The sequence below is a fragment of the Hoplias malabaricus genome, chromosome 18 (assembly GCF_029633855.1).
Source record: "Hoplias malabaricus isolate fHopMal1 chromosome 18, fHopMal1.hap1, whole genome shotgun sequence".
NCBI classification, from domain to species: domain Eukaryota; kingdom Metazoa; phylum Chordata; class Actinopteri; order Characiformes; family Erythrinidae; genus Hoplias; species Hoplias malabaricus.
This window is the reverse complement of record NC_089817.1, coordinates 31,017,580-31,042,773: the sequence shown is the minus strand read 5'-3', so window position 1 is coordinate 31,042,773 and position 25,194 is coordinate 31,017,580. Positions and strand designations below refer to the sequence as shown.

At 35.9% G+C, this 25,194-nt stretch overlaps 4 protein-coding genes across 4 annotated transcripts; all 4 read right to left on the bottom strand.

The window, feature by feature from the left end:
- Positions 1–2,845: 2,845 nt before the first annotated feature.
- LOC136674424 (trace amine-associated receptor 13c-like) lies at positions 2,846–3,847 on the bottom strand. The gene has a single exon (XM_066650432.1). The coding sequence runs from the start codon at positions 3,845–3,847 to the stop codon at positions 2,846–2,848; it is 1,002 nt and encodes a 333-aa protein (XP_066506529.1).
- Positions 3,848–8,678: 4,831 nt separating this feature from the next.
- LOC136674423 (trace amine-associated receptor 13c-like) lies at positions 8,679–9,686 on the bottom strand. Its single transcript, XM_066650431.1, has one exon. The coding sequence runs from the start codon at positions 9,684–9,686 to the stop codon at positions 8,679–8,681; it is 1,008 nt and encodes a 335-aa protein (XP_066506528.1).
- A 2,859-nt stretch (positions 9,687–12,545) lies between these two features.
- On the bottom strand, positions 12,546–13,538 carry LOC136674289 (trace amine-associated receptor 13c-like). Its single transcript, XM_066650210.1, has one exon. It carries the CDS (start codon positions 13,536–13,538, stop codon positions 12,546–12,548), a length of 993 nt encoding a protein of 330 aa, XP_066506307.1.
- Positions 13,539–21,851: 8,313 nt separating this feature from the next.
- Positions 21,852–22,844, bottom strand: LOC136674288 (trace amine-associated receptor 13c-like). The gene has a single exon (XM_066650209.1). It carries the CDS (start codon positions 22,842–22,844, stop codon positions 21,852–21,854), a length of 993 nt encoding a protein of 330 aa, XP_066506306.1.
- Between the last annotated feature and the right edge of the window lie 2,350 nt (positions 22,845–25,194).

Genomic DNA, 25,194 nt, shown 5'->3' with positions numbered 1-25,194 from the left:
TCTGTGCAAGTTCATGGAATGAAAGGGTAGTAAGTCTCTCTGGGAAACAGCACTCTCTCTCTAGGTTTAGCCTCTTTAGCTCTCTCTGTTTGGTTCTCTGTTTAGCTCTCCCTGTCCACTAGGTCGTCCTCTGTCCAAGCATTATCTGTCTAAGTCTCTCCATTTAGCTCTCTCTGTCGAGTTCTTTTTACCTTAGTATTCCCTGTCTAGTTAGTCTTGTTTAGTAATCTGTCTGTTTCCTGTTGTGTCAATAAAAGTATGTTGTTGCATTTGCACCTGCCCAGTCCTGACAGTCATGTTCAGCAAGAAGATCATAGTTAGTGGAAATCTGAGCATATTTTACTTATTTAACATGGAATAATTCCAAGTCAATTGACTTGTGTGGGTAAAAGTAAAATGGCTCCTGCATGACTTTACCTGTACATATTTGACTGTATGGTGAAAAGCCTGATAAAAAGAGAAAAAAAAAATCCACTGATTTTATGGAAATTATTCTTTCTGTTTGTTAAAAAAAACAAAACCAGACATCTAAATCTGTCAGATGTAATGTTTGACTGAATCCCATTCCATTTTCAATTAAGATTCTTGACTAAGTCCAGCTAGAACTGCCTTGGTATTCTGCCCTCACTGTACACGCATGTCCAGTTTTGCAGATAGATAACAGTTCTTCAAAATAAGAGGCAAAAGTTTTCCATTGTAGCAAAGTTTATTTGACTCAAATGAAGGCACTGCAAAACTACAAACACAAGAAACAACACATTACAATATGCATATAGTCACATAACATATTTATACTAGTACACGCTATAAATTGGAGTTCCACTATCTCAAAATGTAGCTGGCATAGCCACCAGAAAAAGAGTAAACAATGGGTAGCATGCATCCCGCTAGCTCGATGCTAACATAATGGGTTTTCCCATAGACAAGCTAACACGATTAGCATTGACGAGCGCAACTGCATGATCATCAAACAACACTACAAAACTACATTACATTACTCACTCGACACGAACTTAGAATGCACTCATACTTACAGGTATATATTTCCCATGGTCTGTGAGAAAAACAACTTTGCAAACAACGTGGGCCGCTATCAGTTCAGACTCTCTCAACGTTTAATTTTTCTAATAGAGAACCTTAGTTTTACAAGCCCACCTACGCCACCGCTACTGCACTCCAGCAGTGGCAGCACACTTGGACATAATATTAAATTTAACACTATCCCAGCCTCTTCAAAACCTAAGAAATTGAGCCCCTGAGCACATTGTCGTGTTAATTTCGGAAAAGAGTTATCAAATATTGGTAGTGAATAAGGTTTACATTTCCTAACCATGTTTCTGATTTTATGGTCAAGGAGATGTTGAGTGGTGAAATGGTTCATGAGTGTTGTTACAGCAAACTATTTCAGTATTCTCACTGACTGGTCTTGATTGTTCTTGGAGACATTATAGCATAAATGTTTTCCATAACCGTAGGTTCTTACTGTACATGGAGAAAAATCTTGGTTAAAATATTTAAGGAACCATAAATTCTATCATGAAACATGTTAGAACGTATTTTATTTTATCTTGACTTTCAGACACCTATATGGCTGGTGACAGGAGCATTGCTATAAAGCTTCCCTTAAAGACTTTACCATATTGTCCACAGTATAGGCCTCAACCCTCTGCCCCTACAAGGACAGCTGTAATGCTGTAAATGTTCTTTCTGGAGGTATTCATTTAGAAAAACATCATATATAAAATTGAAGTATAGGTTTCATACAAATGCTGCACCACCAATTCAATAATGCCAATTAATTAAATGTGGTGATAAAAGTCAAGTGACAATAATAGGACATTGGAAATTTCACTTTGGTTGTGTATTTAAGCAGTTAGTATAGACATATTATATCAGTATAAATAACAAAAAATAAAAGATGTTCTTAGTAAACTGCAAATCACACACTATGAAAACACAATAATATTAATGAACATTTTTAAAAACGTGAATAAATGTTACTATGCTAGCTGAATAATGTATGAAATAATAACCTTGTTCCTAACTTGTTTATTTTTCAAAGCTATTAATTCTTTCTTTCTATTTTCCTGTTATTTCAACCTTGAATTTCTTGATTACCTTTTGTTGTTTTTCCTTGTAATTAAAACTGCTAACTGAGATTTTTTCAAGTATATTTTACAGCAATTCAGTTTACATGACAGAGCTAGGCAATGTTTGACTACTGTAGAGCTTATCTAAGATTCCTTAACATACTTTTCAATGGTACATCCCCAAGTTGGGCCCAAATGCTGTGTCATTACTATGATACTGTTTTCATAAGTCATAGCAAAGTACAACTGAAAGTAATATAGAAACCTATAAGATGTCAGCTGGATTATGCTGGTGAACAGTTAGTAAAAGGATATTCATATTATTGCACATATTGCAGTGGGATATTTATATTTGTTATGTCTGACACATTGTGTTTTTGCAAGTGGAAATTAGTGTGTCTGGAGAGCAAAGTTTATAGGAACAAAAATCTTTATAAATATTCATTTATAAACAATAATTTTTAAACAACATTATAAACAATCCATATTAATTTTCACCCAATGCTAGAAAAAAAATAATTATTTATGAATATGCTCTGATATCTTCTTCAGTTTGATGTGGAAACACACAAAACTCATTCTGCTCCATTCTGCTTTAATTTCCCATATTAAATATGACTACATACATTTCTTCTGTGTATTATGTTTTTGTATAACATACAAAAAAACTAAATGTACATTTCATTGTAAATTAATATGGTCAAAATATGATCAGTATAATATAGTGAATAGTAAAGTTGTCAGATTTTCTGCTGTTAGAAATGTTCTGGAAACAGATTAATCCTTGGAGATGAGAATTCAAATATTCTACAGGTTACAATATACTTAACTGATTCTCTGAACCATGAATAGAAAATGGCATAAATCAGTGGGTTCACAGAGGAGTTTATGTACATCAGCCAGGCAAACACAGTCCACACTATAGACACAGATGTGAAACTGTCAGCCAACAGAGAACTTACATAAAATGGTATCCAGCAAGCAAGATAAACAAATATCACTATTCCCATAGTTTTTACAGCTTTGGTTTCAGATGAATTTGTGATACCATTAGTCATAGCCCTGACAACTTTGACTTGATGTCTTGCAATTTTCAGAATGATGGAATATGAAATTATTATTACAGAGCAAGGGGTTACAAAAAGAATAACCAGGTCAGCGATGATCCATGAGTGTTTTAAGAAAATGATGCACTCTCCATAGCATCCTGCCCTAGACTGAAGGAAATGGTCATTAAAGTGCAAGTAGACAATATTATAAAAAAGGCTGAAAGACCAGCCTAGAATTATTGTCAAAGACATTTTACACACTGAGATTCTGGTGGAATAAAGTAGAGGATCACTGACAGCAACGTACCGATCTACTGCAATGAAAATGAGGCTACAGAGAGATGCTGACACAAAGAGGAAATTAAATATTGGATAAATAGCGCACCCCACTTTTCCAAAATACCAACAAGAGTCAGCAATTTCCAGTATTTTCACAGGCATTAGAAACAGTCCCACAAATAAATCTGCCATGGCCAGAGAGAGAATGGGCAGGTTGGCTGGAGTGTGGAGCTGTTTGAAATGAGAGATGGAGATGATCACCAGCAGGTTCAGAAACACAGCGCACACAGATACACATGAGAGAACAATAATCAAAAATATATAAGCTGGGCCTGTTTTGACCATCCTTCTGCAAGATGAGTTGTGGTCAGGAAAGCAGTACTGGACTGTGATGTTCTGCTGAAGCACTGTGATATTGGTCTTGAACATATTTTGTCAAGATGTTTTGTAAAAACATGCACAGAAGCATTTCCACTACCTTTTTATAGATTAGTGGGACCTCCCCCCTAACAAAGGGGTGGTTATTTTGTCTCTAATCCCTTAGTGATATTCCGTTGTTAACTCATTTTTGAGTCATCCAGGTCTTTTTTTAGATCACATGTAATCTGAAGGAGTATTGGACCAAAGAGGATTTGTAAAGTAGATTTTACCAATCTCAAAACTGAGCTACACAGTGTTGAGTGCTGATACATTGATGCATTAATTCATGCATGCATTCATTCATTCATTCATTCATTCATCCATTCATTCGTTATCTGTAACTGCTTATCCAGTTCAGTTTTGCGGTGGTTCCAGAGCCTACCTGGAATCATTGGGCGCAAGTCGGGAATACACCCTGGAGGGGGTGCCAGTTCTTCCCAGGGCAACACACACACACACATACTCACATATTCATTCACACACTCACACCTATGGACACTTTTTGAGTCACCCATCCACCCATGTGGTTTTGGACTCTGGGAAGAAACCGGAGCACCCCGAAAAATTCAGATCCTCTAATGCATCCAGTTGTGAGTGAAAAAATATTTTCTTCATAACTGTAGGCTCTGACTGATGTAATCACACTTCAGATGGAATTTTACATGAACAAAAACATTTAAACAAAAAAATTGCTCTACTTTAACGATATGGCAAAATGAATTGTACTGAAAATGAGCACTAAAATGAACCAAAGTTATTAAAATTGTTTCTTTTCACCTTGGCTTTCAGGCAACAAGACACACTCTCCATAGCATCTTAACTGAGACTGAAATAATTATCTTTAATATACATTATACATGTTCTGAATTCTCAGTCCAATATCTCCAAATACTTAACATTTTGAAAATACCAACTTCTGCCTTTTGCTTAGTGACTTTTTACATCTTTATCTGTAGATTTTGTAAATGAGGTCCTGTTTAATAGAATCAGTTTTTCAAACAATCGAAACATTATCATCATGTATCAGAATAAAATGCACCATGTTTCAAATTCATTTAAGTCATGCCTCCTCTGTAATGCAGTCAGGTATCATACAACATAGCTTCAAGTCTCCATTATCACTACTCAGTTGTCAGGTATCAGGTGTCATTTCTCAGGTGTCAGATATCAGTTTTCAACTGCCTGACAACAGCCACCTGACAAGTGCCACCTGAAAACTGATACCTGACACTATCTACTCATCACTGGCTTCTCTGCTTTAGTTACATTTATTAACCATAGTGGGCGGCACGGTGGCACAGCGGCACAGCAGGTAGTGTCGCAGGCACACAGCTCTAGGGGCCTGGAGGTTGTGGGTTCGATTCCCACTCCGGGTGACTGTCTGTGAGGAGTTGGTGTGTTCTCCCCGTGTCTGCATGGGTTTCCTCCGGGTGCTCCAGTTTCCTCCCACAGTCCAAAAACACACATTGGTAGGTGGATTGGCGACTCAAAAGTGTCCGTAGGTGTGAATGTGTGTATGTGTTGCCCTGTGAAGGACTGGCGCCCCCTCCAGGGTGTATTCCTGCCTTGCGCCCAATGATTCCAGGTAGGCTCTGGACCCACCGCTACCCTGAACTGTATAAGGGTTACAGATAATGAATGAATGAATATTAACCTTAGCCTCTCCCTTTGTGTAGGGTTACACTTTTCTATCTATGTTCACTCTTCTTTCCCTTTCATGTTTCTTTGTCTATACACTGATTTTGTCTGAAATTATGATTATTTTCATTATATTATATCTAGTTGTGTTTTTATATAAAATGTTCTTTTTTATCCTTGAGATTTTTTCTTTCCTTATGTTGTGTGTGCTTGTAATTCAATCTTTTAGAGTAGAATTTCCAAACAAACCTTCTCTATACATTTAGCACTTGCCAAAGCCAGAATGTTAACATGCAATCCTGTAAGATCTTTAGACCATGTTTTACATGGAGGTCGTTAATGTCACCATGTGAGTGGTGACTGGAGCATGGTATTTAAGTGGTTATAGAGAGCTATGATTATATTAATAGACAAAAACAAATTACACTAAGAAAGAAGATTCCCACAATTTCCCATCCAGCAAAAAAGGCAGACATGTCAAAAAGTGATCTATTATATTCAAAGAGCTTTAAATGTATGGAATATTTATTTACAAAACCTACAAGAAACCTACAGTAAAATAAAAAATGCTAAAAAAGAGAAACATGCAGGAAAAATAAATTTCACCATGTCTTCCTCTGTTTAGCTGTGAAAAACACTAATATTAAATTGCTATCAAATAGTCTAACTACTGCCTTGCATTTTCACGGTTACATTTAAGTGAATGCAATTCTATATTATTGTATATAGTTGTTGCTGTTGGATCATTTGAAAACAAGCTACAGTGTCATTTATTCACTGGGGGTGGTTTCCAGAATGTTGTCAACAAATACAAAGTGACCAGCCTCTTTTTAAGAAATTATAAATGTTCTGGAAACAGATTAATCCTTGAAGGTTTGATGATTCAAATATTCTACAGCTCACAATATACTTAGCTGATTCGCTGAACCAAGAATAGAAGATGGCATAAATCAATGGGTTCACAGAGGAATTCATGTACAGCAGCCAGCAAAATACAGTCCACACAACAGACGCAGATGTTACACTTTCATATAACAGAGAACTTATATAAAATGGTATCCAGCAAGTGAAGTAAACAACAATCAAAATTCCCAGTGTTTTTGCTGCTTGGGTTTCAGACAATTTTGAGACTTTGTCTCCTTGGCTCTTTGAGACACAATTAGTCACAGCTCTGACAGCTTTGACTTTTATTATATTTTTATGAATTTTATGAACAAGACACACTCTCCATAGCACTCAATCTGGGACTGGTGGAAATGCTCATTAAAATACAAATACATGACACAATGAGAGGCCACTGATTACTGGAGAAATATAACACCCAATTTTGGCAAGATACCTGCAAGAGTCAGCAAGTTCCATTACATTTACAGACATTACAAACAGTCCCACGAGAAGATCAGCCACAGCCAGAGAGAGGATGAGCAGGTTGTTTGGAGTGTGGAGCTGCTTGAAGTGAGAGATGGAGATGATCACCAGCTCACCTCCACTGACAGCTCACCTTCACTCTTCACATGATTTTCAAAATTATATATCTTCAGACCAGAAGACAAAACAATGTCCCACACTGACATTTTGCTCAAGCTTCTCTTGTACCACATATACTTTTGAGTAACCTGGTGTTCAATATGGGAAGAGGGACATCATATAAGGAGCGTACAACTGTTGATGACATAGCCCTGGATATTTGTAGACTGCACAAGCACAAGGCTATTTTATCTACAACCTTTATCCCCAATGAAATATTCTACTCTTCTGTGAAATTCTCATTTCCAAAAGTAATTAGACAGTTTCTGACATTAACAGTTTCTGTAATAAAACTTATTGTTGAATCATCCAGACTATTTGTAGGTCACAGCAAACAAGACCTATTTGGGCATTGGGCACTGTGAAGATGGCTTTTACCAGCCCCAAAGGTGGATTAGAAAGGATCAAAGGTTATGAACTACCTATGAGCCCTGGATTTGAACTTTTTAAATACTTCATATTTTTTTCCAGAAATTCCAAAAATGCTGTCAATATATCTTTTTAAACATAAACAGTAAAATCTTCTGGCTGTTGTTTGTTGAAAGCAAGGGCTTTCTAGTAAATTATTTTTTAACCAATTTTAACCCAATCTACAGGTAAAAGTGGATGAAAATACAAATGTCCTTTTCAAAGGCACAAATATATTTGTTACATTACAAAAATCATGAAGAACTGTGCATGTTATATTCTCTTTAAACAATGCACATTGTAAATCACAAAGTTGAATTTAAAAAACAACAACTACGTGATACAAAATTTTATAGATGGATAGATAGGTTGATAGATAAATCACTTTATTCATTGCAGAGGGAATACAAACGTTACATCCGTGTTGTAGAAATTAGAGATTAACAACATAATATACCTGTAATACATGTATAAAAATAAGACATATATGAATAAAAATGTAAAATAAAATCCACTAAATTAACTTAAAATATGGTACATAAAAGTACATGTTTTCAAATCACTTTCCTCACTCAGAGCACTCACTCAGGCCCTAAAAAGAATGACACAATGCTGAAAGTCCTCTTGCTGAAGGGGCTAATGATAGGTTTACAAACACAAAATAAACCTTAAAAGCATAAATACAATTCACATTTAAAAGCATCATAATTTAAACCAAAAATGAGGCTTCACACAGGTGAGGTGTCAGTAATTCCATGGTCCTGGTATTTTATTACTTGTGAAAAATGACCAATGACTATAAACAATAATACAGAAGCAATGACTTAAATGATTATACTGTGCTTTACAGCAAATTGTAAATTGCAGAGCAAAAGATATGATGTGTGGATTTAACTGTGTCTAGCAGTGTTTCTGCAAATGCTGGGTTATGTACATGCATATGGTTCTAATATATACTGATGTAGTGTGAAATACGTGGAATTTGATACAGAGACAATAACATGTATAAACCATTCACAGAAGTGATTACCTAATTCTACAAAAAAGTATAAATGCACATTCAAACGTCATGAGGCCAAACCTCTTTTTCAGTTAGACTGTGGAATATATTAAAGCTGAAATTGCTCTATGATGGCCTTATTATTTCTTCCATTCTCCATATTAATTGTGAGTAAATATAATTCTACAGTTCTGAGTGTTGGTAGATAATCCACAAAACAAGATGAGGTCTGCTATCTTCAGAGGGCTCAACACTTTCCCTTTGAAGTTAGAAATGTTCTAAAAAAAGATTAATCCTTGAAGATGAGGATTCAAATATTCTACAGCTTAAAATACACCTAACTGATTCCCTGAACCATGAATAGAGAATGGCATAAATCAGGGGGTTCATGGAGGAGTTTATGTATATTAGCCAGGCAGACACAATCCAAACAATAGACACAGAAGTAATATTTTCAACTGTCAGAGCACTTATGAAATATGGTATCCAGCATGTGAGGTAAACAAAAATCACAATTCCCAGTGTTTTTGCTGCTTTGGTTTCAGAAGTATTTAAGACTTTGTCACTTTCACCCTTTGAGACACCATTACTCACAGCCCTGACTGCTTTGGCTTGACGTCTGGCAATTTTAAAAATAATGGAGTATAATAGTATTATAAGAGAGCAAGGGGTAACAAAAACAATGACCAGATCAACAATGACCCAGGATTGTTTTATATATAATACACACTCTCCAAAGCATTTTACCTGAGACCGAAAGAAATGGCCATTAAAGTACAGGAGAACAATGGCATAAAATAGACTGCCCGACCAGCCTATGATTATGATGACAGACATTTTACACACTGAGACTCTAGTGGAATAAAGTAGAGGGTCACTGACAGCAATGTATCGATCTACTGCTATGAAAATGAGGCTAAAGAGAGATGCTGACGTAGAGAGGAAAATGATTATTGGAGAAATATAGCATCCCACTTTTCCAAGGTACCAACAAGAGTCAGCAAGTCCCAGTATTTTCACTGGCATTAGAAAAAGTCCCACAAGTAGATCAGCCACAGCCAGAGATAGGATGAGCAGGTTGGTTGGAGTGTGGAGCTGTTTGAAGTGAGAGATGGAGATGATCACCAGCAGGTTCAGAAATACAGTGCACACAGATATACATGAGAGAAGAATGAAAATAAATATATACGCAGGGCCTGTTTGGACCTCTTTTCTGCAAGATGAGTTGTTGTCAGGAAAGCAGTACTGAATTGTGATATTTTCCTCATGTGCCATGATGTTCCTATTTCAACATTCATGCACTGATACATTTCCACTGCCTTTTTATGGATAAGTTTGTACCCTCCCACTCACAGGATTGGCTATTTTTTTCTCCAATTACTCTTCCTTAAGTAATACATCAGTGTTATTCCTGAATCATCATTCACAAAGTTAATGACAATATCTGACAACAACAATTTTGTGTTATATTCTTTCATTCTCTGTCATTCAGCTCAGTTTTGAATGACACAGACTCTTTGGAAATGGTGACTGAGCCAAAGGCTCATTTGAACATGGGGTACCAAGCTAGATAGTCTTTATCAATTCACAATTTTTCTGTCCGACCTAGCGATCACAATCCCGAACTTTCCAAAATCACGGAAGGACAGCTCATCATCAAGCACACTTGCTTTGTTGCTCCAATCTTCAAGTATATAGAAAAAAACACTAACAAGCAGCTGAACATGTTTCATATATATCGCACAGTTCTCTTAAAGCTCATCACTTGAAAAAGTAAATCCACAACATCTGATCTTCAGGGAGAAACCAGAAGCTGTTTCTTTGACATATACATTGCTGGCTGAGTGTGCATGCAAATATATAGATATTTCTGAGTTGCTGTTCTGTGGTTTGCCCAGTCTACCTCAGAGAGGTGGACTGGGCTGAACACTCTGCCCATTCCTTAGTGACATTTTATGTGCTTATCTGGGGATTCAATAAACTGACTTCGCAGAGTATTATACAGTGAATTGTCTGTGACGGCTGGATGTAGAACATTTTTCAACACATTTATTAATATGTTTTGACTTTCAGAAGACATCATGTAAGAAGGACCAATTATTTAAATATCTATGCAAGTTCATGGAATGTGAGGGTAATAAGTTTGCAATTTCACTTCTGGGAAACAGCTTTCTCTGTCTATGTTTCGCCTGTTTAGTTCTCTCTGTCTAGTTCTCTGTTTGGCTCTCCATATCCACTAGGTCTTCCTCTGTCCGAGCATTATCTGTCTGAGTCTCTCAATTTAGCTCTCTCTGTTCGGGTCTTCCTCTGTTGAGTTCTTTGTATCTAAGTATTCCCTGTCTAGTTAGTCTTGTTTAGTTATCTGTTTGTTTCCTGTTGTATCAATAAAAGTCTGTTTTTGCATTTGCACCCGCCCAGTCCTGACAGTCATGTTCAGCAAGAAGGTCATTAAAGTTAACATTAAATGGAAATCTAAGCATATTTTACTTATTTAACATGGAATAATTCCAAGTAAATTGACTTGTTTGGGTAAGAGAAAAAAATGGCCAATGCATGACTTTATCTGTACAGATTTGACTGTATGGTGAAATGCCTGATTAAAAAAAAAATCCACTGATTTTATGGAACTGATTCTTTCTAACTGTTTGTTTTGAAAAATCAGACATCTGAATGTGTCAGATGTAATGTTTGACTGAATCCCATTACACTAAGTCCAGCTAGAACTGTTTTGGACATAATGTTAAATTTGATACTATCCCAGCCTCTTCAAAACCTAAAATAATTGAGACCCTGAGCACATTGTCATGTTAATTTAGGAAGAGCGTTATCAAATATTGGTAGTGAATAAGTTTCTCAAATAAGTTTCCTAACAATATTTCTGATTTTATGATCAAGGAGGTGTTGAGTGGTCAAATGGTTCATGAGTGTTTTTACAGCAAACTATTTCAGTATTCTCACTGAATGGAGTTCATGTATACCATTCATTCATTCATTCATTCATTCATTCAATCATTCATTCATTATCTGTAACCCTTATCCAATTCAGGGTCTGTGTCCTACACCCCCTGGAGCTTTGTGACTGCGACACTCCCTGCCTGTACCTTCTGTTGTTTTTCCTTGTATTTAAGACTGCTAACATTATTTTTTATTTTTTAATAAATGTATTTATTTTTATTTATTTATTTTTTTAAGAAGACAAACTAAGAGTTTTTCAAGTTTATTTTATAGCAATTCAGTTTACATGACAGAGCCAGGCAATGTTTGACTACTGCAGAGCTTTTCCAAAATTCCTCAACATATTTTTCACCATTAGAATGGTACATCCCCGAGTTGAGCCCATTATTACTAAGATACTGTTTTCATAAGTCATAGCAAAGGCCAACTGAAAGTAATATATAAACCTATAAGGTGTCAGTTCGATTATGCGGTTGAACAGTGAGTATAAGGATATTCATAATATTGCAGATATTGCAGTGGGGTATTTATATTTGTTATGTCTGACACATTGTGTTTTTGCAAAAGGAAATTAATATGAAGTGTCTGGAGTTTTACAGGAATAAAATATATTTACAAAATATCATTTATAAACAATAATTTTTAAACAACATTATAAACAATCCAAATTAATTTTCACCCAATGCAAGAAAAAATAAAATTATTTATGAATATGTTCTGATATCTTCTTCAATTTGATGAGGAAACACAAAACTCATTGTACTCCATACTGGCCTCATTACTGCTTATATTTTCAATGTTAAGTAGAAATAAATGCATTTCTACAGCTGTGTTTTTAGATAATATATAAAGAAAAAATTCTCATTTCTAACTCTGTTATATTGCTTAGAATTTATTCAATAATTGAATAGTGGTCAAGTTTGTCCACACTGAAATTACTTATGTTCAGGAAATTGATTAAACCTTAAAGGTGAGATATATCACAGCTAACAATATCTGCATTTGCCCTACATTGGCCTTATTACATTCTGTCTATTCCCACACTAAATATGACTACATACATTTTTCAAATGTATTATCTTTTTGTATAACCTACAAAAAAGCAAAATGTACATTTCATTGTCAATTAATATGGTCAAAATATGATCAATAATAGTAAAGGCATCAGATTTTCTGCTGTTAGAAATGTTCTGGAAACAGATTAATCCTTGAAGATGAGAATTCAAATATTCTACAGGTTACAATATACTTAACTGATTCCCTGAACCATGAATAGAAAATGGCATAAATCAGTGGGTTCACAGAGGAGTTCATGTTCATCAGCCAGGCAAACACAGTCCACATTATAGACACAGATGTGAAACTCTCTGCCAACAAAGAACTTACATAAAATGGTATCCAGCAAGCAAGGTAAACAAATATTACTATCCCCATAGTTTTTGCAGCTTTGGTTTCAGATGAATTTGTGACACCATTAGTCACAGCTCTGACAGCTTTGGCTTGATGTCTTGCAATTTTCAGAATGATGGAATATGAGATTATTATTACAGAGCAAGGGGTTACAAAAATAATGACCAGGTCAGCGATGATCCATGAGTGTTTTAAGAAAAGGATACACTCTCCATAGCATCCTACCCTAGGTTGAAGGAAATGGTCATTAAAGTGCAAGTAGATAATATTATAAAAAAGGCTGAAAGACCAGCCTAGAATTATAATTAAAGACATTTTACACACTGAGATTATGGTGGAATAATGTAGAGGATCACTGATAGCAATGTACCGATCTACTGCAATGAAAATGAGGCTACAGAGAGATGCTGACACAAAGAGGAAATTAATTATTGGATAAATAGCACACCCCACTTTTCCAAAATACCAACAAGAGTCAGCAATTTGAAGTATTTTAACAGGCATTAGAAACAGTCCCACAAATAAATCTGCCACGGCCAGAGAGAGGATGGGCAGGTTGGCTGGAGTGTGAAGCTGCTTGAAGTGAGAGATGGAGATGATCACCAGCAGGTTCAGAAACACAGTGCACACAGATACACATGAGAGAACAACAATCAAAAATATATAAGCATGGCCTGTTTTGACCATCCTTTTGCAAGATGAGTTGTGGTCAGGAAAGCAGTACTGGACTGTGATGTTCTGCTGAAACACTGTAATATTCATCTTGAACATATTTTGTCACGCTGTTTTGTAAAAACCTGCACAGAAGCATTTCCACTACCTTTTTATAGATTAGTGGGACCTCCCCCCTAACAAAGGGGTGTGTATTATGTCTCTAATCCCTCAGTAATATTCCACTGCTTACTCATTTTTGAGTCATCCAGGTAATTTTTTAGATCACATGTAATCTGAAGGAGTATTGGGCCAAAGAGTATATGGAAAGTGGATTTTACCTATTTAAACTACACAATGTTGAACTCTGGTTTAGAGTCTCCAAATCACAAATGATACCAGAATACATACTTATTTTACTGTAATGCATCCAATTTTTTAAATTCAAGTCCTGAGTTCCAGTGTGTGAGAAATGTTTCAAATGATATTATTGTGGGTAAAAAAATATATGTTCTTCATAGCTGTAGGCTCTGACTGATGTAATCACACTTCAGATGGAATTTTACAGTTTTTATACAACAAAAAAATTGCTCTACTTTAACGATATGGCAAAATGAATTATACTGAAAATGAGCACTGAAATGAACCAAAGTTATTAAAATTGTTTCTTTTCACCTTGGCTTTCAGGCAACAAGACACACTTTCCATAGCATCTTAACTGAGAGTGAAATAATTATCTTTAATATACATTATACATGTTCTGAATTCTCAGTCCAATATCTCCAAATACTTAACATTTTGAAAATACCAACTTCTGTTTTTGCTTAGTGACTTTTTATTGTTTAATAGAATCAGTTTTCCAAACAGTGTTGGAAACATTGTCATCATGTATCAGAATAAAAATCACCATGTTTCAAATTCATTTAAGTCATGCCTCCACTGTAATGTAGTCAGGTATCATAAAACATGGCTTCAAGACTCCATTATCACTACTCAGTTGTCAGGTATCAGGTGTCAGGTATCAGTTGTCAACTGCCTGACAACAGCCACCTGACAACTGATGCCTGACACTATCTACTCATCACTGATAAATCTCCTCTGCTTTAGCTATATTTATTTACCATGTACTCTCCCTGCGCCCTTTGTGCAGGGTTACACTTTTCTATCTACGTTCACTCTTCGTTCCCTTTCATGTTTCTTTGTCCATACACTGATTTTGCCTGAAATTATGATTATTTTCATTATATTATATCTAGTTGTGTTTTTACATAAAATGTTATTTTTTATCCTTAGAGATTTTTTCTTTCCTTATGTTGTGTGTGCTTGTAATTCAATAATTTAAAGTAGAATTTCCAAACAAACCTTCTCTATACATTTAGCACTTGCCAAAGCCAGAATGTTAACATGCAATCCTGTAAGATCTTTAGACCATGTTTTACATGGAGGTCGTTAATGTCACCATGTGAGTTGTGACTGGAGCATGGTATTTAAGTGGTTATAGAGAGCCATGATTATATTAATAGACAAAAACAAATTACACTAAGAAAGAATATTTCCACAATTTCCCATCCAGCAAAAAAGGCAGACATGTCAAACAGTGACGTATTATATTCAAAGAGCTTTAAATGTATGTGATATTTATTTACAAAATCTACAAGAAACCTACAGTAAAATAAAAAAAAAAAATGCTAAAAAAGAGAAACATGTAGGAAAAAATACATTTCACCATATGTCTTCCTCTGTTTAGCTGTGAAAAACAGTATCGAAATTCCCAGTGTTTTTGCTGCTTGGGTTTCAGACAATTTTGAGACTTTGAGACACAATTAGTCACAGTTCTGACAGCTTTGACTTTTATTTTATTTTTATGAATTTTATGAACAAGACACACTCTCCATAGCACTCAATCTGGGACTGGTGATGAGTAGGTTGGTTGGAGTGTGGAGCTGCTTGAAGTGAGAGATGGAGATGATAGATATATATATATATATATATATATATATATATATATATATATATATATACATAGAGGCACCAACTGAATGCAGCTTCTTCCATGACAGAGGCCTTGAGTAGGATCCATTCTGACTCCATGGCCCTCACTCTCAGAGGTGGGATTTGAAATCATTCCAGAAAGAGTTCTAGGTCAGCTTTTCCCAGCCAACACTCACTACACATTTGGGCCTAAGAGGCATTTCACCACCATCTTTTCCAGCACCTGTTGACAGCTCACCTCCACTCTTTACATGATTTTCCAAATTATATATCTTCAGACCAGAAGACAAAACAATGTCCCACACTGACATTTTGCTCAAGCTTCTTTTGTACCACATATACATTTGAGTGACCTTGTGTTAAAACTTGGTGTTCAATATGGGAAGAGGGACATCATATAAGGAGCGTACAACTATTGATGACATAGCCCTGGATATTTGTAGACTGCACAAGCACAAGGCTATTTTATCTACAACCTTTATTCCCAAAGAAATATTCTACTCTTCTGTGAAATTCTCATTTCCAAAAGTAGACAGTTTCTGACATCAACAATTTCTGTAATAAAACTTATTGTTGAATCACCAAGACTATTTGTAGGTCACAGCAAACAAGACCTATTTGGGCATTGGGCACTGTGAAGATGGCTTTTACCAGCCCCAAAGGTGGATTAGAAAAAATTTTGCTCTGCTGGGTTATAAACTAATTATTACTCCTGAATTTGTACTTTTTTAAATACTTCCCATTTTTTCTGTGGAAAAATTCCAGAAATGCTGTCAATATATCTTTTTAAACATAAACAGTAAAATCCCCTGGCTGTTGTTTGTTGAAAGCAAGGGCTTTCTAGTAAATAATTTTTTAACCAATTTTAACCCAATCTACAGGTAAAAGTGGATGAAAATACAAATGTCCCTTTCAAAGGCACAAATATATTTGTTACATTACAAAAATCATGAAGAACTGTGCATGTTATATTCTCTTTAAACAATGCACATTGTAAATCACATTAAGTTGAATTTAAAAAAACAACAACTACGTGATACAAAATTTTAATAAATGGATAGATAGGTTGATAGATAAATCACTTTATTCATTGCAGAGGGAAAACTAAGAGTTACATCTGTGTTGTAGAAACTAGAGTTAACAACATAATATACCTGTAATACATGTATAAAAATAAGACATATATGAATAAAAATGTAAAATAAAATCCACTAAATTAACTTAAAATATGGTACATAAAAGTACATGTTTTCAAATAATTTTCCTCACTCAGAGCACTCACTCAGGCCCTACAAAGAATGACACAATGCTGAAAATGCTCTTGCTGAAGGGGGTAATGATAGGTTTACAAACACAAAATAAACCTTAAAAGCATAAATACAATTCACATTTAAAAGCATCATAATTGCTTTTTGCAGTGCTTCTTGACCTAAGCGCAGCCTTCGATACAATAGACCACAATATTCTCATAGAAAGGTTAGAAAACATGGTTGGAATCACAGGGACAGCCCTATTATGGTTCAAATCTTACTTAACGGAACGTTATCAATTCGTAAAAGTAAACAATCTAAATTCAAATTATTCTAAAGTAAGATTTGGAATTCCACAAGGCTCTATTTTAGGACCATTATTATTTACATTATACATGTTACCGCTAGGCACAGTTATAAGAAACCATGACATTAACTCACTGTTACGCAGACGACACACAATTGTATATTTCAGCCAAGCCCGATGACAAACACAGATTAAAGAAAATAGAGGACTGTGTAAAAGACGTGAAAGGCTGGATGTTGCGTAACTTCCTCCTTCTAAACAGCAACAAAACAGAGGTCCTGCTTTTGGGTCCAAAAGTGACAAGAAATAAATTATCAGATTTAATTTTAGATCTAGCTAACTTTCCAGTTAAACCTGGTTCAGCAGCAAAAAATCTTGGTGTCATAATTGACCCGGATTTATCATTTGATCAACACATAGGTAGTATCACTAGGACAGCTTTTTTACATCTTCGCAATATTGCTAAGATTAGAAATGCCTTATCCCTCCAGGACGCAGAAACATTAGTACATGCCTTTATTACTTCAAGGCTTGACTACTGTAACGCACTACTGTCAGGATGCACCAGCAGCAATTCAAGAAAACTTCAACTAGTTCAAAATGCTGCAGCTAGGGTCCTCACTAAAACTAGAAAATTTGAACATATCAGCCCAGTTTTATCATCACTTCATTGGCTGCCTGTTAAATTCCGCATTGACTACAAAATTTTGTTATTAACATATAAAGCTCTACATGGGCTTGCTCCTGAATATCTTCAAGATATAATTTCCTATTATGAGCCTCCACGTTCACTCAGATCACAGAATACTGGATTTTTAAATGTTCCCAGAATTCAGAAGGCCTCAGCTGGGGGAAGAGCCTTTTCTTATAAAGCCCCCCAACTCTGGAATGATCTTCCAAAAAATGTTCGGGACTCAGACACAGTCGCAATCTTCAAATGTAGGCTAAAAACTCATTTGTTTAGTTTATCATTTGGTAGCTAATGCTCCCCCATAGATAAAGGCGGCAGATCCGGGGGGTCCATGGACACAGGGAATTATAGTATACTGAGACGCTGGTGCTGTCGTCCCGCCGCTTCTCGCGATCACTCAGGTTTGTTGACGGTGGAGCGGAGGGATGCCAGTGTTTCAGGATGCTCCCGTGTCTGTGTGTCCTTCTGGTTCTCTCCTTTTAGTTAATGCTGTCATAGTCAGATCTGCCGGAGTCATTAGCCACACTCTGGAAATGTTCATATTTTCTACTTTACAAACACAAAACAGTTCAAAACTAATTCCATCCCTTTACATCTTTCTGAGTAAACGACTGCCCACCTGTCTGTCTGGACACTGATGGATGACTGTCGAGATCCTCCTCCGCGCTTCAGACCAGCTGCCCACGCTCCAGCAACCACCAAGTGCCTTGAAGCTGTCCCTACACTGAAGTTCTCATGGACTACTAACTATCATCACCAGTAGATTGACCAGAGGAGGATGGGTCACCCCTTGTGAGCCTTGGTTCCTCCCAAGGTTTCTTCCTCAGCTGGGGGAGTTTTTCCTTGCCACTGTCGCCCCTGGCTTGCTCACTTGAGGGTTTTACATTTGTCTTTACATTTCATGTCAAATCTTGTCTTACTGGAATTCTGTGAAGCTGCTTTGTGACAACATCAGTTGTGAAAAGCGCTATATAAATAAATTTGATTTGATTTGATTTGATTTAAACTAAAAATGAGGCTTCACACAGGTGAGGTGTCAGTAATTCCATGGTCCTGGTATTTTATTACTTGTGAAAAATGACCAATGACTATAAACAATAATACAGAAGCAATGACTTAAATGATTATACTGTGCTTTACAGCAAATTGTAAATTGCAGAGCAAAAGATATGATGTGTGGATTTAACTGTGTCTAGCAGTGTTTCTGCAAATGCTGGGTTATGTACATGCATATGGTTCTAATATATACTGAAGTAGTGTGAAATACGTGGAATTTGATACAGAGACAATAACATGTATAAACCATTCACAGAAGTGACTACCTAATTCTACAAAAAAGTATAAATGCACATTAAAATGTCATGAGGCCAAACCTCTTTTTCAGGTAGACTGTGGAATATATTAAAGCTGAAATTGCTCTATGATGGCCTTATTATTTCTTCCATTCTCCATATTAATTGTGAGTAAATACAATTCTACAGTTCTGAGTGTTGGCAGATAATCTACAAAAGAAGATAAGTTCTGCTATCTTCAGAGGGCTCAATACTTTCACTTTGAAGTTAGAAATGTTCTAGAAAAAGATTAATCCTTGAAGATGAGGATTCAAATATTCTACAGCTTAAAATACACCTAACTGATTCCCTGAACCATAAATAGAGAATGGCATAAATCAGGGGGTTCATGGAGGAGTTTATGTATATTAGCCATGCAAACACAATCCAAACAATAGACACAGAAGTAACATTATCAACTGTCAGAGCACTTAGAATAAATGGTATCCAGCAAGTGAGGTAGACAAAAATCACAATTCCCAGTGTTTTTGCTGCTTTAGTTTCTGACATATTTAAGACTTTGTCACTTGGACTCTTTGAGACACCATTACTCACAGCCCTGACTGCTTTGGCTTGACGTCTGGCAATTTTAAAAATAATGGAGTATAATAGTATTATAACCGAGCAAAGGAGTAACAAAAACAATGACCCGATCAACAATGACCCAGTATTTATTTACCTGAGACCGAAAGAAATGGCCATTACAGTACAGGAAAAAAATGGCATAAAATAGACTGCCCGACCAGCCTATGATTTTGATGATAGACATTTTACACACTGAGAATCTGGTGGAATAAAGTAGAGGATCACTGACAGCAATGTATTGATCTACTGCAATGACAATGAGGCTAAAGAGAGAATCTGACATAGAGAGGAAATTGATTATGGGAGTATGGGAATGGGAGTACTTTGAACCCTTCCATTCACACAGGATTGTTTTTTTTTTCCCTCCAGTCACCATGGCATGAGTATGTGACAACAACTGTTTACTGTTATATTCTTTCATTGTCTGTCTCATTATTGAATAATTCAGACACTTTGGAAGTTACAACTAAAGAAATTGTCCCAGCAGCAGCCACAGGTGAATCCAGACACAGTTGCAAACAGTTAAACATGTACCACACATCCAGTATTAACCAGAAATATTTGGTTTCTTTGGCATCAATACTGGTGGCCAGGTATGCATGCAAATGCTCTCAAGTTTTTGCTCTGTTTTCCCAGTCCACTTAACAACTTATCCTCAGACAAATGTCAACTTCTACCCACTGTGTGTCTCTGTGGATTTTGTAACCCCCCATCTGTCAGAATTCTCTGATACCCTATATCTAGGGGCTTACCCACTTTTGCTGCTAGCAATCTTGCCCTGGATTGCAGGCAGTGAGGTTTTACCTCAGGTTGAAGCTGCAGGCAAAGAGAAAGACTGTAAAATCTAAACCTTGGCTTTTGTTCCAGGAAGTTGTCTCTGTGTTGTTATTTCCATTCAGGATTGTTTGCAGAATCAGTACGTTAACCTATGTACTGTTACTTCCTTAAAGATTTGTCCTCTATTCAAGTCTCAATCCTAAGGGCTATTATTCCTAACCATTATACTGTTTTCTGTGACATTGCACCTCCTGCCTTCACCATTTAGAGGGACCCAGACTTCTTAATTATTCCAATTGGACAGCCACTTTCCCCAAATCTTATTTGTGTGAACCCATCTTCAATACCAATATCAGGCCATTTTACTTTCGCTTACTTTCTTGTTACCAGTTTATTTCCTCTTATTAAGCGCCATGCTGTATGTAAACTCAGAATATTCACGTGTTCCTAGCACAGCATTACAATTTTTATGGCTCTTAAGCTGTTGCATTTTTTAATCATGTTCATCCCTTGTTAATTTTTCTAAGCTATTACCTCTTTTTTTCTATTTTCCTGTTTTCTCAACCTTGAATTTCTTGGTTACCTTCTGTTGTTTTTGTTTTTACTATTTGTTTTAAGAAGACAAAATGAGATTTTTTCAAATATATTTTATAGCAATTCAGTTTACACAACAGAGCTAGGCAATGTTTGACTACTGTAGAGCTTTTCCAAAATTCCTCAACATATTTTTCATATTAGAATGGTACATCCCTGAGTTGAGCCCATATACCAATACTGTGTCATTATTACCATGACAGTTGGATTATGCAGTTGAACAGTTAGTATAAGGATATTCATATTATTGCACATATTGCAGTGATGTATTTATATTTGTTATGTCTGACACATTGTTTTTGCAAGTGGAAATGTATCTGGATTTTTACAGGAACAAAAACATATATGAACAATTATTTATAAACAATCATTATAAACAACATTATAATCAATCCAAATACATTTTTATCCAATGCTAGTAAAAAAAAAATTATGAATATGCTCTGATATTTTCTTCAGTTTAATGAGGAAACACACAAAACTGATTCTGCTCCACACTGGCCTCATTACTGCTTACATTTTCCATGTTAAATATTAATAAATGCATTTCTACCACTGTGTTTTTAGATAATATATGAAGAACACACTCTCATTTCTAACTCTGTTAAATTGCTCTGAATTTATTCAATAACTGCACCGTGGCCAAACTGAAATGACTAATTTTCAGGAAATTGATTAAACCTTAAAGCTGAGATATATTACAGGTAACAATATCTGCAGTTGTCCTACATTGGCCTTATTACCTTCTTTAATTTCCCATATTAAATATGACTACATACATTTCTTCAGTGTATTATGTTTGTGTATAACCTACAAAAAAGCAAAATGTACAATTCATTGTCAATTAATATGGTCAAAATATGATCAGTAATAGTAAAGTGGCCAGATGTTCTGGTGTTAGAAATGTTCTGGAAACAGATTAATCCTTGAAGATGAGAATTCAAATATTCTACAGGTTATAATATACTTAACTGATTCTCTGAACCATGAATAGAAAATGGCATAAATCAATGGGTTCACGGAGGAGTTTATGTTCATCAGCCAGGCAAACATAGTCCACACTATAGACACAGATGTGGAACTGTCAGCCAACAGAGAATTTATATAAAATGGTATCCAGCAAGCAAGGTAAACAAATATCACTATTCCCATAGTTTTTGCAGCTTTGGTTTCAGATGAATTTGTGACACCATTAGTCATAGCCCTGACAACTTTGACTTGATGTCTTGCAATTTTCAGAATGATGGAATATGAGATTATTATTACAGAGCAAGGGGTTACAAAAATAATGACCAGGTCAGCAATAATCCATGAGTGTTTTGAGAAAATGATGCACTCTCCATAGCATCCTCTCCTAGACTGAAGGAAATGGTCATTAAAGTGCAAGTAGATAATATTATAAAAAAGGCTGAAAGACCAGCCTAGAATTATAATTAAAGACATTTTACACACTGAGATTCTGGTGGAATAATGTAGAGGATCACTGACAGCAATGTACCGATCTACTGCAATGAAAATGAGGCTACAGAGAGATGCTGACACAAAGAGGAAATTAATTATTGGATAAATAGTGCACCACACTTTTCCAAGATACCAACAAGAGTCAGCAATTTGAAGTATTTTCACAGGCATTACAAACAGTCCCACAAATAAATCTGCCATGGCCAGAGAGAGAATGGGCAGGTTGGCTGGAGTGTGGAGCTGTTTGAAATGAGAGATGGAGATGATCACCAGCAGGTTCAGAAACACAGTGCACACAGATATGCACGAGAGAACAACAATCAAAAATATATAAGCATGGCCTGTTTTGACCATCCTTCTGCAAGATGAGTTGTGGTCAGGAAAGCAGTACTGGACTGTGATGTTCTGCTGAAGCACTGTAATATTCATCTTGAACATATTTTGTCACGCTGTCTTGTAAAAACATGCACAGAAGCATTTCCACTACCTTTTTATAGATTAGTGGGACCTCCCCCCCTAACAAAGGGGTGTGTATTATGTCTCTAATCCCTCAATCCAGTTTATCCAGTTCAGGGTAGAAGTGGTTCCAGAGCCTACCTGGAATCATTGGGGGTAAGGCAGGAATACACCTTGGGGGGGGCGGCGCCAGTTCTTCACAGGGCAACACACACACTCTCATATTCATTCACACACTCACACCTCTGGACACTTTTTGAGTCGCCCATCCACCCATGTGTTTTTAGACTGGAGGGAGGAAACCGGAGCACCCCAAGAAATTCTGATTTAGAGCCTCCAAATCACAAATGATACCAGAATATGTACTTCTTTTACTTTAATGCATTCAGTCGTGAGTGAAAAAGATATGTTCTTCATAATTGTAGGCTCTGACTGATGTCATCACACTTCAGATTGAATTTTACAGGAGGAAACAAAAAAATCTTAAACAAAAATTGCTCCACTTTAAAGATATGGCAAAATGAATTGTACTGAACATGAGCACTGAAATGAACCAAAGTTATTAAAATTGTTTTTTTCACCTTGGCTTTCAGGCAACAAGACACACTCTCCATAGCATCTTAACTGAGACTGAAATAATTATCTTTAAAATACATTATACATGTTCTGAATGCTCAGTTTAATATACCCAAATGTTTACCCTTTTGCAAATAACAACTTTTGCCTTTTGTATAGCCTTAGTGACTTTTTACATCTTTATCTGTAGATTTTGTAAATGAGGTCCTGTTTAATAGAATCAGTTTTCCAAACAATGTTGGAAACCTTGTCCTCGTGTATCAGAATAAAAAGCACCATGTTTCAAATTCATTTAAGTCATGCCTCCTCTGTAATGCAATAAGGTATCATAAAACATGGCTTCAAGATTCTATTATCAATACTCAGTTGTCAGGTATCAGGTGTCATTTCTCAGGTATCAGGTGTCAGGTATCAGTTGTCAACTACCTGACAACAGCCACCTGACAAGTGCCACCTGACAACTGATACCTGACACTATCTACACATCACTGGCCAATCTCCTCTGCTTTAACTACATTAATTAACCATGACCTCTCCCTGTGCCCCTTGTGTAGGGTTACAGTTTTCTATCTACGTTCACTCTTCTTTCCCTTTCATGTTTCTTTGTACATACACTGATTTTGTCTGAAATTATGATTATTTTCATTATATTATATCTAGTTGTGTTTTTACATAAAATTTTCTTTTTTATCCTTGAGATTTTTTCTTTCCTTATGTTGTGTATGCTTGTAATTCAATCTTTTAGAGTAGAATTTCCAAACAAACCTTCTCTATACATTTAGCACTTGCCAAAGCCAGAATGTTAACATGTAATCCTGTAAGATGCTTAGGCCATGTTTTACATGGAGGTCATTAATGTCACCATGTGAGTGGTTACTGGAGCATGGTATTTAAGTGGTTATAGAGAGTCATGATTATATTAATAGGCAAAAACAAGTTACACTAAGAAAGAATACTCCCACAATTTCCCATCCAGCAAAAAAGGCAGACATGTCAAACAGTGATCTATTATATTCGAAGAGCTTTAAATGTATGGAATATTTATTTACAAAACCTACAGTAAGATAATAATTTAAAAAAAAAGCTAAAAAAGAGAAACATGCAGGAAAATTACTTTTCACCATATGTCTTCCTCTGTGAAAAACACTAACATTAAATTGCTATCAAATAGTCTCACTACTGCCTTGATTTCCATGTTACATTTGAGTGAATACAGTTCTATATTATTGTATATAGTTGTTGCTGTTGGATAATTTGAACACACGCAACAGTGTCATTTATTCACTGGGGGTGGTTTCCAGAATGTTGTCAACAAATACAACGTGACCAGCCTCTTTTTTATGAATTTTTTTTTTTTTATGTTTTCTGGAAACAGATTAATCCTTGAAGACGATGATTCAAATATTCTACAGCTCACAATATACTTCACTGATTCTCTGAACCATGAATAGAAAACGGCATAAATCAGTGGGTTCTTCATTCTGGGCACAGAAATTTTACACACTGAGATTCTGATGGAATAAAGCAGAGGATCACTGACAGCAATGTATCGGTCCACTGCAATAAAAATGAGGCTACAGAGAGATGCACACAATGAGAGGCCATTGATCACTGGAGAAATATAACACCCAATTTTGCCAAGATACCAGCAAGTGTCAGCAAGTTCCATTATTTTCACTTGCATTACAAACAGTCCCACGAGAAGATCAGCCACAGCCAGAGAGAGGATGATCAGGTTGGTTGGAGT